This window comes from Dermacentor andersoni, chromosome 4, assembly GCF_023375885.2.
Source record: "Dermacentor andersoni chromosome 4, qqDerAnde1_hic_scaffold, whole genome shotgun sequence".
Taxonomy (NCBI): domain Eukaryota; kingdom Metazoa; phylum Arthropoda; class Arachnida; order Ixodida; family Ixodidae; genus Dermacentor; species Dermacentor andersoni.
This window is the reverse complement of record NC_092817.1, coordinates 44,342,895-44,359,047: the sequence shown is the minus strand read 5'-3', so window position 1 is coordinate 44,359,047 and position 16,153 is coordinate 44,342,895. Positions and strand designations below refer to the sequence as shown.

Sequence of the window (16,153 nt, the reverse complement as noted above, 5' to 3'; positions counted from 1 at the left end):
ACGACGCCATAACGCCCTCTCGCTCTCTGGCACGGCGTCGAAATGATGTTGATGTTGATGCGGCTTCACGTGCAAACGCACAGGGCGCTTGGAGGCCGTTGTACCGATCTCTGAGGCTTGTTGTTCTGCCGGACCGCCCGGTGGAGACGACGCACCGCCGTGTTTGCGTGACGAAAAGTGGAAACGCTACGTTTTAACCGATGCGTACGCAATAAGCTGGTACGGTTTATGCGGATACTAAATACATTATGTTCAATGGCCGCTGAGTCGGGGAATTGACTTTACTACTTTTAAACCGAAACTACTGTTTAAGCGGGTACGGTTTAACGAGGTTTTACTGTACATCGGATCTTATGGAAGCTACGTCGGGACCGTATGAAAAGGGCGTAGCAGCCGGGAAAACGCAGCAGTGAGGAACGTAACAGCGGGGTTCTACTGTATTGCTCTAACCAAGTGTAAAACATTTTAAACATTTATAAAAACAACGTTTTGATGATTACGGTCCTGCAAAAAATACACACCAGCAGCGAAGAAGAATACACTTCGTTACTGCTACTTTCTATGGTTGAGCTCTGTGCCACCAGGTGGCTGCACCGTGCAGGCCATTCACATTTGCGCTTCTTCTCATTCCATGGCTCATCCCGTTCTGGCACAGTCAAGCCGCCAGATGCTGTCCCCTTGCGCTTGCGTTTGCCCTAATATCGGACTCGTGAAACGTCATTGCGTCAGCAATCTTCCGGTGTAAAGTGACGGCCACAAACGTGCAAATCCTGGCGCCGATCGGATATCTGCAGTCCGATGTGCAGCAGCCAGTTCGCTCGTATGCTGCCTTGCAGGGGGACACGATGTCGCAGCTTGACATATTGCCAGTCGCTATGTTTGCAGTCCACAAGACAACAAAGTCGAATCATAGTGCTCGCGAAAATACTGAGACCGACTCTGACCGTGGAGCTCTCATCAAAATGGAGTACGTTGTAACACAAGCAGACGACACTTGCTGTGTGCCGGAAGTGCTTAAGTGTACTGAAAAATTTTTCTTGTGCATTCTCTTTATGTTACTTTCTTTTTATAAAAACAAATAAACTAACATTCCAACTATTACGAAGATCATTTGTTTACCATAAAGTTGGAAAAATTATCGATCACGCGCCCTGGTCAGCCAATCGGATAGCTCCCCCCCCACCCTGACGTCATATGGGTGATTTCCGTCATATGGGTAGGGGCGGCTTAAAATTCTGCCGAACAGTGTGCTGCGATCGGCAGCGATGTGCATTTTTAAAACCTTATAATAAATTACACGCTTGACGCGGAGCACTTAGATGTGCAAATTAATGATCAGAAGGACCTACTCTAACGACTCAGCACGTTTGTAGAAAATCGTCAAAATCGTTTCAGGGTCCCTTTAAAATTTAAGGCATCAGGGGGCGAGTGAGTGTCGCTGATCGGGAGTGTTCTTTTTTTAATGTTTACTCAATGACATGAACGATTAAATATATAAATGTAGGCCAGTTTCAACAGTCTACATCAGTAGTGCTTGATTGTTAGTCCCATTGAACCAAGGCGCATAGTCTGGTGGTGTCGTGGGATAAAGGCCCGCTGTTCGCAAGTAGCACCATCGGATCTTGTTTAGGCAAGGGCATGTCCACTATAGCTGTTTGATTGTAGCTGTGGATGCCGGAGCTGAGCAATATGGGCAGGTAACCCCCAAATGCACCACGAAGATGTTGTGGCCAGGCATAGGTGACCAACAGGGTTTTTGATGCGAGTATGAGCACGAGTGGGTGCTGGCATGTGTGAATAGAAGCTACTGCTAACACAAGTGAGTGTTGGTGTCTATAAGTGTAGGAACACGAGTAGTGCCAAAGGGTGCTGAGTACACACTAGTATGAGGGAGTGGATAGTCTACAAAAACATTGGTGAAGGAGTATGGGTGAGTGTTCACTTATTCTGCCAACCTATGCTCAACTGTCATTCAATAAAAGTTTATATTTGTAAAGGTTTCTAGAATAAAGTTGCCTCTTATTCTTTTGCAGATTCGGCATACTCATGTCCAGGACAGTGAAGCTGGTGGCATCACTCAACAGATTGGTGCTACAATGGTTCCTCTTGATGCCATCAAGGAACAATGCAAGATGGTCAAAGAGGTACTCCTTGTTGGGCAATATTCCTTTATTTCTTTAAAGGATTTGGTTGCAACTGAGCCGTATACGAGTGGCAGTCCATATTTTTGCGCTAGCTTGCTAAGAGCAGTTTGGCAGTTAAAAAAGATATTATAACACATTGAGAATTAGAGCTTGTAAAATGTGATTTAGTGTAAGTACTAAAAATAGCATCCTTGTAAAAACCTTGTAAAAATGTGATTTAGTCTAAGTACTAAAGATAGCATCCACAATTCTAATAGCCTGTTTATGTCGAATGCAATTCAAATTAAATAAAAACCTCTGGCAGCTCCTTCCTCTTGAAGTGCCGTCAGGCAGCGCCTCTTTTGTTTTGTTTTTCTCTCTCTCTCAGTTTTCAAACAAGGCATTGAAGATTCCTGGCCTCCTAATTATTGACACTCCCGGTCACGAGTCGTTCAGGTAATTGATGCATTTTATGGTGACCGTCTTTTACATTTATATTTTAGAATTTGTATGTGTTTTGGTGTACAATTTCGAGACTGATATGTTAAAGCTGGTGATAGTCCTGGCATTCCTATGAAACAGACACGTCTCTAGCACTGGCAGACTTCATCTCTGCAACTTGTGTCCAAGAGTAATTAAAAGTTAATGAGTGCGATCTTGTCAAATAATTGCTCATTATAGTTTCTTTTGCATGTAATGTTCACCTTCTCATGTAATCCAGCCAGTGTGTGCCGCTTCCGTTTTTTTTTATTTTGTAATTTTTTTTTGTGACAAGGAAACTGTTGTTGCCGTTCTAGCAACCTGCGTTCGCGTGGCTCCTCTCTGTGTGACATGGCAATCCTAGTGGTCGACCTGATGCATGGCCTGGAACCACAGACCATTGAGTCATTAAACATGCTGCGCTCACGCAAGACACCGTTTGTTGTGGCGCTGAACAAGGTGGACCGGCTGTACGACTGGAAGGGCAACCGCAACAAGGACATCACAGATGTGCTCAAGGCCCAGTCACGAAACACGCGTCTCGAATTTGAGGAGCGCACTCGAGAGGTCGTGCTCCAGTTTGCTGAACAGGTATGCTATAACCTCTTTTATGAGTACTGAAAATGGCCGTGAGATATTCGCATCTGGCACATGTGCAAATGTACTAATTGTACTCCAGTGTGTTGTGTCAGTCACCCAGCCTTACAACCGATGTTATAGGGCAGCTAGCACCACTGAGCTCTTTCACAAACAATGTTTAGTGCAGAGTGGTGTAACTATAGCAGTTTGGTTTGTTTTTTAAGATTGCAGTTTGGATTTATTATGTGGCTGCACACGAGAAAGAACTCGTAGGTAATGTGTGCGATAGTCTGGCAGTCTTGTGTGGACAACTTGTTTTATCTTGAAAGCTTGACAGACTCAAGGCTATTGAAATGAGTTACCATACGAAACAGGATAGACAGAAGGAAACAGAAGAAGCGCTGACCATTTCGTGGACCAGCACTTCATCCGTTTCCTTCTATCTGTTTCTTGCGCTGTTACTCATTTTAATTGCAACATGTGCCAATTGGCCCGAGTTAGCTAGAAATCTGTTGCAGTTCAAGACTACTGCTAGTTAAGTCAAGATGACAGACGAAAGTAATCGGGAAACTAGGGCAAACAAGTAAAGAAATCTGAACTCCTATGTGTCGGAACTGCTGACATTTTTGGCTGTACAGTGAAACCTCGTTAAAGTAGTTGGCCGGAGCTCGGAAAAAGTACACACAAAATGGTAGTACTGCTTAACCAAAATAGCATGAGATCGCCCACTTACCTGTCAGAAATGGAACTCGTGAAGAGAGTGCAATGAAAGGGCAAAAACATACAGTAGTTATTCACTTCGTGCAACAAAAGTGTTACTTTCGTTTGGTGCCATGGCGGCCTAGCAGCGACAACAGCAGCCTCGAACTTACTGAACCTGCGAGTCTTCTCAGCAAACACTCGCACGGCGGATTCCTCGTTGACATTGCATATTCTCCGTCCACGGGCCCAGTAGCACTGTAGAAGTCGCTGGGCGCCTTTATCATTACGGGGTGCTGTTGTCGTCGCAACAATTGCATTCGTGAAACTGACTTAATGCGCAGCTTCTGCCACTGTCGGACCTGAATCGCCCGTGCAGCCACTTTCCGTGTTGTCCTTATCACTGTCGTTAGGCGACACTTCGCCAACAATGGCGAAAATTCAAACCTCGTAGCCGACATCGCTTTGCGGTCGCAGCAGCACTGCCGAGCAACTTCTTTGCATTCCAAATGCCACACACCGTAGTCAACGGTAAATCCCTGTCATGTGCCTGCGCCGACCTGTTCGCGCCGCATTCAATAGCACGATGTCAAATTTTTTTTTCTATGCCGAGTACCCGGTGTTTTTTATCTGAGCTTCGGCATGACACGAGTCCTAGCTTGCACGATGCCACAACTATGGCCACGACGCTCTCTCTGGCACAGCACCGAAATGATATTGATGTTGACGTGGATTCACGCACAAACACACAGACCGCTTGGAGGCCATTGTTCCGACCTCTGAGGCTTGTTGTTTCCTGCTGGGCTTGCCCGATGGTGATGACGTGATTGTGCGACGAAAAATGGAAACACTACGTGTTAGCTGATACCTACGCAACGAGCTGGTACCGTTTATGCGGATACAAAACTATATTTTCAATGGCCGCTGAGTCGGGGATTTGACTTCACTACTTGTAAAGCGAAACTACTGTTTAAGCGGGTATGGTTTAACAAGGTTTTACTGTATAATGTGCTGTAGGTCTTGCTTGTTTAGGACCAGTACTGCCACCTAGGAAAGTACAGTTAAACCTTGTGGGCGATATGGGGTGAACACAGTTAGTGACGCTACCATGCACAACTTCATGCAGGAGCTCCGATCCTTACGTGCTGAGATACAAGAACTCAAGACAGAAAACGCTAATCTGAAATCACAACTTGCAGACACACAACCCAAACATTTACCATCAAATGCAGATATCCTTCCTGTCCCTGCAATAGATTGCCCGCAAACCACCCAACAACCAACCTCGCACAAACGCAAAGCTCTCGAACCAATCTCAAAAGCGGTAGCACCAGCATACACTTCAGAAGGAATTGTCAACTGTGAGGCTCTCACTGAGCTGCAACAGCGGATAGAACGCAACCTCAACGAAGCATTAGATTGTAAGCTTGCCACATTGCTCGTCGCCTCCATTGCAAAGGCTCTCGAACGCGCAATGGACAACCTCCTAACGGCGAAACTAGAAACGCTACTACTGCCCAGAATTGAGCAAGCCTTTGCGGCAAGAGAACAACAGCGACAGGAAAACATGGACGACACGCGCAAAGTGCTTCAAGACATGGTCGCGACTTTGGCTCAAAATCACAACACCCGTTTGACAGAATTGGAAAACACCCTACTCCGTCCCAGAGCAGGTCCCCTAAAGAAGCCGTACTCGCGTCCCGACAAAGATGGCTGCGAGTAATCCAGAACGTGTTACCTACTGCATTTGGCAGTGGAACTGCCGGGGCTTCCGGCGAAAGCGAGCACACTTAGAGCAATAAATTACCTCTCTCGCACCACATACTTCCCCCGATGTTATCGCATTACAAGAGACCGGAGAAGCGGCTAAGCTGTCGGGATACGCGGCATACACCGCAGTTTGCAGTGATAACCGCAGGCCCCAAGTAACCACACTAGTTAAGCGAAACATTCCAGTTATACAGCATCATACAGGCATTGATACAGCAGCCCACATTTTTCTGGAGATCATCCCGTCTGCAAGGCGCAAGCAACAGAGCCTCTTCATCCTCAATGTGTACAGCAGCCCCAGAGAACAACATAGGTTTCTACGACTTTTCACCAAAGCAGATCAAGTAGCTAGGGGAGCCCCCCTGCTCATCGTAGGGGACCTAAACGCCCCTGCGGTGGCATGGGGATACCCAATTGACCGCAGAAAGGGAAGACAACTATGGCTTGACGGACAGAATCTAGGTCTTACTCTTGTCACGGATCCATCTTCTCCCACTCGTATGGGAAACAGTGTTAGCAGAGATACTACTCCGGACTTGACATTCGCAAAACGAATTCCAGAAGCAGACTGGATCAACACACAAGACAACTTGGGCAGCGACCACTATTTAATCCAAACAACAGTTCGAGCGGGCCCGCGAAATCCTAAGGGTCGTCAACTCCGCATAACGAACTGGGACGCTTTCCGGCAGGCCAGAGCCCTCACCTCTTTCTCGGGTACCCAACCCCCTTTCGAAGATTGGGTCGCATCCTTGCTCCAAGACGCGAGCAAAGCCACTAAATTGGTGCCTGAAGAAGCCAATCTGCAGGAGGCAGATAGCAAGTTTCTTCATATGTGGGAAGCCCTCGCCAGTCTGCAACGCAGATACAAACACAACAAGCTCAACCGAACGCTCAGGAAACGTATTAGTACTCTCACCCTTCAAATCGAACACTATGCACAACAACTTACTCGTCAAAATTGGCACAGCACATGCGACAGCATGGAGCGGCAACCAAACCTGCCCAAAACATGGAATATCCTCCGTTGCCTCCTCGATCCGGCTAACAGCAAGAACACACAACAGCACAACTTGCGAAAAATTATTCACACCCATCCGGGCACGGACGCACAAGTTCTTCAAGAATTGATAGACCGATACATAGGACCTCAACCTGCTACACCCGCTCCAGCATACACAGGCACCGATAACGACCACCTGGACGCGCCCATAGAAGCAGCAGAAGTACGTGAAGCCATCCTCGCACTCCGCCCTAACTCAGCCCCGGGACCTGATGGCATTACTAATAAAATGCTTCGCAACCTAGATGAGGATTCTATACTAGCCCTCACAGCTTATTTTAACGCATACTGGGAAACTGGAAACCTCCCCTCACAATGGAAAGAAGCCAAAATTATTATGATTCCCAAACCCGGGAAGCGCCTCCTACTCGAAAACCTCCGCCCTATCTCCCTGACTTCATGTGTCTGAAAGGTCCTCGAGCACGTCATCCTCACATGCTTACACAGACATATGAACGACAACGACCTCTTCCCCAATACCATGGTTGGCTTCCGCCCAAAACTTTCTGCTCAAGATGTCATGATTCAGCTCAAGCACCAAATTATCGATGGCGACAAAAGCTCCAGGCTGGACACCAGAGCCATCTTGGGGCTAGACCTAACCAAGGCCTTCGATAACGTCACGCATGAGGCCATACTGAACCAACTGGCACAACTCCAGGTTGGACATCGAACATATAACTACGTGAAGAATTTTCTTACAGGTCGCACGGCGACCATTACCATCGGAGGGTTGCAGTCGCCAATTATTCACTTCGGCAGCAAAGGCACGCCGCAAGGATCGGTTCTATCCCCTTTTCTGTTTAACGTGGCCTTGCTCGGACTACCGCCTGCATTAGCCAGCATCCCCAACCTCAAGCATAGCCTCTACGCAGACGATATCACCCTGTGGGTCACCGGGGGCAGCGACGGGGACATCCAAGACACGCTGCAGCAAGCCATCAACGAGGTCGTTGCATACGTAGAACCGCGCGGCCTGGCGTGTTCCCCACAGAAATCGGAGCTCCTTCTGTACAAGCCTAATTGGGGAGGTCGACGTCCAGACCCTCACCCACCCGAGATAGAACTTCACGTGCACCAGGAACGCATACCTACAGTACCTAGCATTCGTATCCTTGGCTTACGCATCCAACAAAACGGCAGAAACACGGAGATACTCAAGCAATTAGATAAACATGTACACCAAACCACTCGCCTCATTGCATGCATCGGAAATCGACATCACGGCATGAAGGAAAGCAACCTTATACGCCTGGTAACCGCCTACGCCCTGAGCAGGATCACCTATGTCGCCCCGTACCTTAGCCTCAATGCAACTGACAAGCTCAAACTCAATACCATGATCAAGAGGGCCTATAAACAGGCCCTACATCTTCCCATCACCACCTCTAACGAGAAACTGGACGCCCTAGGCATTCATAACACCATAGACGAGCTTATTGAAGCGCACCGTATTAGCCAATACGAACGACTTGCCAATTCCACCACGGGCAGGCACATTCTAGGCACCCTGGGCATAACCTACACCACCCAATTCGGACCAAAAGTACCCATCCCTCCAAACATTCGTGATCAGCTAGTTATCCCGCCCATACCTCGCAATATGCACCCTGAACACAATCCGGAGCGACGTGCAGAAAGAGCTAAACAACTACAAAAGCGCTACGACCAAGCCGCTGACGTAACCTACGTGGACGCAGCAGAGTACCCCAACCAAAACGCCATGGCGGTCGTCGCAGTCGCGGGTTCGCAGTACCACCTCTCCGCGGCCGCATCAATATTCGCCACGCAACCCGAAGTAGGAGAAGAAACGGCCATCGCTTTGGCCTACGCGGCTACCAATGCACACTGCATCATCAGCGATTCAAAAACGGCCATTCGTAACTACGCAAGAGGACTCATAGCACCCCAAGCGCAGAAGATTCTCTCTGGCACTCCGCCCTCAAGGCAACGCCACGTGCAGATCATCTGGGCCCCTGGTCACTCGGGTCTGGCTGGAAACGAAGCCGCCCACGATGCCGCCCGAGCTCTCGCACACCGGGCGCATCATCCTTCTCCTGCGTCTTCCGATCCCGACCAGCCCTCTGTTCTGCATCGCGGTCACGCGCGGGACCGAATGGTCACGTTGAGAGAAATTCTCCTGCACTACCGCCAGGAGCGGTTACGCTACCCCCCAGCACACAAAACACTGAATAAGTCTCAGTCCACCACTTGGCGACTCCTTCAGACACGAACTTCAGACACGTCTGAGGAAGGGGGGGATTGGGGGTTAGTCTCCCGACCCCCGCCACCCCTTAACCCCATCAAGGACACACTAAAGTTTTATCTCTCTCTCTCCTCCGTGCTCTTGGGACAAAGGAACGACAACACAGTAGTGCAAACAATCACAAGGGCATTTATTGCACCTTTCATAGATCAATGCCTGCTAGCTGAGTTGCTATCCACAAAACATGCCGATGGGCGCACGACAAATCTAGAAGTCCGACTTACCGCGACCTGATAGTGAGCGAATATGTTCGCCCCATGCTGGATCCCAACACCTGGTCATTCGCGTGTACGGTCACGCGGACGGTGGCGCGTTCCAAGGCGGCCACGCGAGACGGTCTCGCAGAAGCATGGGTTGGCGCATGCGCGGCACGGCAGGTCCATTCTGCTCGCAGTCCCGAATCCCAAGAGAGAGCGCCTTGTCTTCCCCACACCCAAGTAACCCCGCAGCGGCGCGACACTCGCGCCATCTCTCGCACCGCGCTTGTACCACTCCGACCGCCGCGGGCGCCAGGCCACGCGAGCCGTGCGGGAAAACCAACATATCAGGGGATGCGTGAGAGTCGCGCATCCTCACAACCTCATTGATATGTTTCTTAGGGGGCCAAGGGAAAATAACACATAATCCTTTGAAATTTTGCATCTGATAACACTTGGGGCAGCACTATAGATGAGGCAAAAAGCTACTCGCATATGTTTTACTTGAATTTGAACAGAAAGCAAACAAACTTGAAAAACCTCTGTATTGAAGCTATTGAAAACCTGGAAAGTAGCTATTCTTAGCAGTGACATGTGGCAGTGAACTGAAGTGCCACCGACAGTGCTGTGCCATTGCAGTTTTTAGATGTAACAAACGGGAAGGCAGAATTAACAAACATAAAGCTAATAAAGTAGACTTCCTTTAATTCGACTTAAGTAGTTCGATTTTTCGGTCAACTCTATGCCAACTGAAAGTCCCAGCTGGTGCCCATACATTTCTATGGGCCCAAACATCGATTATTTCAATCTCAAAATCGGCCTTCGCTGGATAATTCGAACTTGACTAATCAACTTCGCTGCTATAAAGCCGTGTTATGCGGTGACGCATATGCATTTTATCGCATTGAAGCATACGAAGAATGGAAAGGTGTCACTGTCACGGAACATAGTACGCATTTAATTATACAGGGCTGTGCATGTCTCCCGTCACAGTACGAGCACCTAGATGCCCAATAAGCACACTGGCAGCCATTCAGAACATGTTTTCTAACATTGCTGTGGTGGTTTGAGCCCTTGTTTTGTGCCGTGTGTGTCTCTTATATGAGACCATTAACGGAGCCTAGCTCACATTCCTTAAGTATATGCGCATACACGCGCCGTGCATCGAAAAGCTGAGAAAGACCATCTGTGCTTCGGGAAAGCTAGTGAAAAGGAAGGTGGTAGGATGAAGAAGCTCTGAAAGTCAAGGGGACATTTAAAGCCAACAAAAGAGTGGGGATGTGTCTAAAACTCTGAAGGCCTGCCAGTAAAAATTTTAGCCATCTCGGTGCTTGTACTGTGAGCGGATACTGTGCATGTGTGTGTGTAAATTAAGGAACACGTGCTATGTCCCGTAACAGTGGCACCTTTACCCGCTTGGAATGCTTCACAGCATAATACGGCTATATTGCGGCGAAGCTAACTTTAAAGCCTTATGAATAAACGGCGTGTTTTAGCATTCTTTTCTGCCTTTTGTTTGATACAACCCGCCAGATCATTAGACCAATTTCATCGTTCCCGTGAGAGTCGAATTAATAGAAGTCAACTGTACACATGACCCTATGGAAAATAAATGGGGCCTGTGCTTTTGGGCATAAAAGCCGGCAAAACGAAACAAATAGGGACATATTATCGAGGTTCTCTGAACTCTAGTTTGCCATTCTGAACAAAAATGAAGAGAGAAAAGAATAACTGCTAAATGTGGTTTTCCTGCTTGTCTTTCCAGGGTCTCAATGCTGCTCTGTTCCATGAGAACAAGGACTTGAAATCCTTTGTCTCCCTGGTGCCGACCTCTGCTCTAAGTGGCGATGGGATGGGCAACCTCATCAGCCTTATTGTGGACCTCACGCAGAACATGATGGCCAAGCGCATTGCCTTCTCCGAGGAACTCCAGGCCACCGTGTTGGAGGTTTGTGGACAGGCATCAAACAGGGAAACATTTCTTCTTGCACTGGAATATTTCGTAGATACATACTGAGGAATAGTGAAAGGCACGAAAATTGGGTTAGACTGTACAGCCTATTGCAAACCTGCCAACTTGCAAAAAATTTTTCATACAGCTTATGAATTTGGGCCCATTTTATGAATGTTGCATCAATATGTACAAAAAATGAATTATGGTTGCAAGAAAGTCTCACTTGTTAGTCTCCGAACCTTCCATTAGAAGCGTTGTGATGGTGAAAGGATGCAAGAGGTGTACTTTCTTTGAGCAAGTTTATACAGACACGTTCCTGAAGCAGGCAAAATTGGCAACAACAAAGTCGCCGAAAATGTCACTGTGACGTGAAAACGATGCGCCGCTTTTAAGTCTTTGCTGTTCCAAGTCTGCTGCTGTTTTTGTGTACTGCATCTAAAGGTAAATCATTGTTGATAAAGTGCATATGTACCCTGAAAAGGCATGTGCTCAGGGCAAGCCTTAAAAACATTTGTGCTATTCTTTCCCCTTCCCCCCTTGCACTTCGGTATTGTGTTTGTCTGTGGTATTTTACGAGTTTTAATGTTCGTAGATTGGTAGGTATGCTTTGCAAAAGAAAAAAAAAAAGTCATGATCAGTTACGCCATTGTCAGCAATAACCAACTGACCCTTTTTTTTTTCTCTCTTTCTTCAAAAGACCATACATTATTATTGCAGTAATATCGTATTTACTCGCATAATGATAGCACTCGCGTAATGATTGCACCCCTGAATTTTGTCGTCAAAATTAGATTTTTTTTCTTTCCGTGTAATGATCGCACCCCGAACTTGTAGCAGCAATATGTCGTGTGCCAAGTCTAGCTAATGACGATCGCGCTTACCATCTGTCGAATACCACGTGAACGACTCTTGAAGACATACCAAGCGGTCTGCACGCACCAAACATTCTTAAGCAGATGCTCCATTTCGTTCTTTTCATCACTTTCCACACTTCCATAAAAAAAAAGCTACAACCAAACTTGCCTTGGCTTTATTATTTGTAAGCTTCATAATGGTTCTGTTCAACAACAACAACAAAAAAGGCGCCTTTAGATTTTTCTTGTCAGCACTCGTGGGCACACAACAAATCGCGAGCGACAGCGATAGTGGCCACGTTTACACTGATACGTTAGCAGTGCACCCTATTCATACGCCGACGCTTGTAACACAGCTGAGATATTTGCCCACCCTTAGCGGAAACGTGCCATGTTAAGATAGTAGTGAAGACAAATGCCGCAGTTTCCACAGCATGCCCACCATGTGTTTCTATGTCACCGGCAGCTAAGTGCGCCCACCTCTGTTTCGTTCCCCTCAAAGGGGACATTGCTGCGTTATTGTCACAAGCTTGCCGATATTTACAATATTATTCATTACTGATACGGAAGAAACTGTTTCAGTGCACGTAATGTACTCACAAAAAGAAAAAAATCGTGTTCGTCGCATTCGGCCTGCTCCGCCGGCTGCCATTTTTGTTTTGGTGTCCCACACTGTTACAGCGGCAGCCACCTGTTTGTTGACCTGTTGTCATCCCGCAGCTAAAGCGGGATGAAAAAAGATGTTTTCTTTTCGCGGGAAATTTAACCCGCGTAATGATCGCGGGTTGTTGAATTTGCGTAAATTTTTAGACAAAAAGTGTGATCGTTATACGATTAAATACGGTACCCATGCCACTTGGCCGATGTTACAAAGTTAATGCTGTTATATCTGAAGTCGCTGCTGCAAGTGCATTTTTAATTACAATAAACATTGCAATGATGATTGCAATGTTGATTGCAAACATTGCAATGATCGCACGTCAGAAGTTCATAAAAGGCCACTAACAGCATTAATAAGCGTGTTTTTAGAGTTTATTTCAGTTTACTTTGGAAATGTGTTTTTCATGTGGAGCCATAATGCCTAACATTGGGAGGGAGGCATTTGGCGGCCAAGTGAGTTGTGAGAATACACTACACTGCAAGAGGCATTAGGTGTGTCCATGTGGCACTGCTCAAATGGCATGGAACTTTAAGGCATTAGCAGCTAATGTCATTTTTTGTGCCACTGTGGCACGGGTACAACTCCAGTATCGTACAATATCAGTTGTAGAAACTATTTGCAGCTCCATGCAGTCTGCGTCTGCTCTGGAGAACTCGGAATGCCTTCTCTTTCCTGTCTCTTGCTTCTTGTCTCCAGCTTCATTCAATTTCTTTTACCTTGGTGCTAGCGTATCATCTTGGGCCTCGTGTGCATTAAAATACACTGCTTGATCTAGTGGCAGCAAATTTATGAAACCTGACGAAGTGTGCAACCAGTGCTCTTTATTGAAACCCTCTGCAAGTGGGGACGGACAGGTGAAAGGCTCCAGAGTTGACTTTACGACACTGTCAAGTTTGAGGTGGCTTAGCAAACATTGGAAGAGCGCTAGTTAGATAAAGTTCAGGAAGGGTCATGCCATAAAGTTTGATGACTTGTTGCCACTTGTAATAAAGGTGAGGTATAGTTATAGCATGAGGGTGAAGATGAAAAGGTTTATTGCGGCAGCCATTATATGGACACTCCAGCCAAATTTTCACCGTCACTGTTGGCGTGATGTTGTGTATAAAGTCCACGTGCAGTGATGATGCATGCAGTCTTTCTGTGTGCTCATTGTTGGCAGTCACATGATCAAGCGCACACTGGTGGTAGCATGGCTGCACCCGAAGGTAGCACACCAGCACACGCATGTTGCCCTCTAGCCCGGCCAATGGGGAGAAGGCCTCCGCTTGCTTGGCCGTGGCTGCTCATCGCTGTAAACACGGATGAGCTCATTTATGGCACACGCTGCCATATGTTGAAGGTGATCTGTGACAGTTGCGGCACCTAAGGGTGAGCTGAGATGGCTGGTGGCTTCATGCCCACCTAATGTTGGAGGTCGTGTAATCTAAGTTTTGGACAAACAGCAGTGACGATATTAAGTGTTCGCTGCTCGCTACCGCTAGCATGGTAAAAGCCAGTGCCCATAGTCATAAAATGAGATCTGACACATGGCATCATGCTAATTAGTTAGCAAATTGGATCAAATTTTATTAATGGTCCTGCAGGACATGCATCAGGGTGCAATGTTTACTGTAATTTAAATGGCCAATAAAACTGCAAAGCTTGCTTCATGTAATTGCTTAACACTTCAGGCAAAATTGTGATTTTACTTGCCAAGGCATCGAAGTATGGCAATGCATTCATGTAACGTTGGCTAAACTGGTGAAAAAATGGCACAAGAGAATTAGAAGAGGGCTTTCGTCTGCAAGAAACATTACTCTGGTGGTATAATTGTTATTCACGTACAAGTGAAATGATTAACTTGTATCTGACCTTTGTTTTGACCATGAATGACTTGGTTTTCTGGGAGTTTTGTGACTCATTAAGGACAAAACATCTTGCAGGTAAAAGCCATCCCCGGCTTGGGCACCACCATCGACGTGATTCTGGTGAATGGGACTCTCCGCGAGGGTGACACCATGGTGCTTGCTGGCCATGAGGGCCCGTTCACGACACCCATCCGATCATTGCTTATGCCACAGCCACTGAAAGAGTTGCGAGTAAAGAACCCCTACCAAGAGTACAAGGAAGTGAAGGGCGCCCAGGGAGTGAAAATTGCTGCCAAAGATCTGGACAAGGCCATCGCAGGCCTGCAGGTCCTGGTCGCCAAGCATCCTGACGAAGTTGAAGTGCTCAAGGTATGGAGATACCTGCATGCAGGGATATCTTCTGGAACGGCTACCATTGCCAGTACCATTAAACTAACCTATAATGAGCGTGGCAGTTCCACGAGAAATGGTTGTAACTTTATCAGTTGTATTTTATCTAGTCATACCAGGAATAGCATGCTGAAAGCAGAAATAATACAGCCTTTTACAGTATGCCATCACTGATTAAATGCTGCTTAATTTTGCACTTAAGAGGAAGCTTTAGCTCGGGCCCAACTCTGATGCGGCCTATTCAAATGCATGTAAAACGCAGAAACGCTTTTCTGAGATAACCCTGGACCGATATTAATGAAACTTGTTGCATTTGAGAGGGAAAGTTAAATTCTGGTGACTGTTGGAAGCGGAATTTTGATCTGGAGCCTGAATTTTGTTAAAAGACAAAAATTCGAAAGTTTAAAAAATATAGAAGCACGAAGTTTACAAATTACTAGCTCTGCATCAAGAACAGGTATTGCACTTCTGTAAACAGCATCCGTTAGATCATTCAAAGCAGACAAATTCTTTGTCGATTTGTATCTTACGTGAATATGTTACGTTGTGTACAAGGGCTCTGCAAAAGTTGTATTTCCGTATTAGTGAACTTTTTCAGATTCATGTGCAACATATCACTTTTGTCCGCTTTAGGTGTATATGAGATGCAATTCACAGAATTATGTCATTTTTCATTGCGGAGTTAGAGGTTTAAACTTAATAGTTTCGTTTTCTGAAAATTTGTGATTTTTCCCAATTTTTAATAAAAAGAATAGAACCCAAATAAAAAATTCGAAACAAACAGTCACTAGATTTGAAGCTTTTCTTTTAAATGCAGCAAACCTTGTCAAATTTGGTGCAGTGGATGCCGAGAAAAACGAACTCTCCTTTTACATGTGTTTAGATAGGAGCACCCGAGTTAAAGCTTCCTCTTAACCGACTCATACAGGCTCTTCATGATTGCCAGATGTGGGTCTTAGACCACAACCTTTTTAAATCTTGGTTTTTCGAGGTATGGTGCTGAAAACTTCTACATGTATGTAATGCTGTGTGCTTATTTCAAATCTGAGGTCCATATTATCATACCTGCCAACTCTTCCGAATTTTTCCTAATATGTACAAATTGCGAGCAGTCCTATGATTTAAAAATCTTGCTTGAAATTTTATTTAAAACATTTTATTTGTGAAAAAGAACTTGAAAATGTAATAAAACTACACCTGGTACCTTACGCCGCCACGATAGGGCAATATGTATGTGTGGTATCATCATCAGCAGCTGCAAGGTAGCAGT

The 16,153-nt window shown here is 46.3% G+C and overlaps 1 protein-coding gene across 1 annotated transcript in view; it reads left to right on the top strand.

Annotated features, from left to right (window-relative positions):
- Positions 1-16,153, top strand: part of eIF5B (eukaryotic translation initiation factor 5B) — a 53,036-nt gene that overhangs the window by 20,613 nt on the left and 16,270 nt on the right. The window contains exons 12-16 of the mRNA XM_050184131.3: positions 2,034-2,144; positions 2,512-2,579; positions 2,921-3,194; positions 10,943-11,125; positions 14,569-14,862. Coding sequence (XP_050040088.2) covers positions 2,034-2,144; positions 2,512-2,579; positions 2,921-3,194; positions 10,943-11,125; positions 14,569-14,862 — 930 coding nt within the window. The remainder of the gene's footprint in view (positions 1-2,033; positions 2,145-2,511; positions 2,580-2,920; positions 3,195-10,942; positions 11,126-14,568; positions 14,863-16,153) is intronic.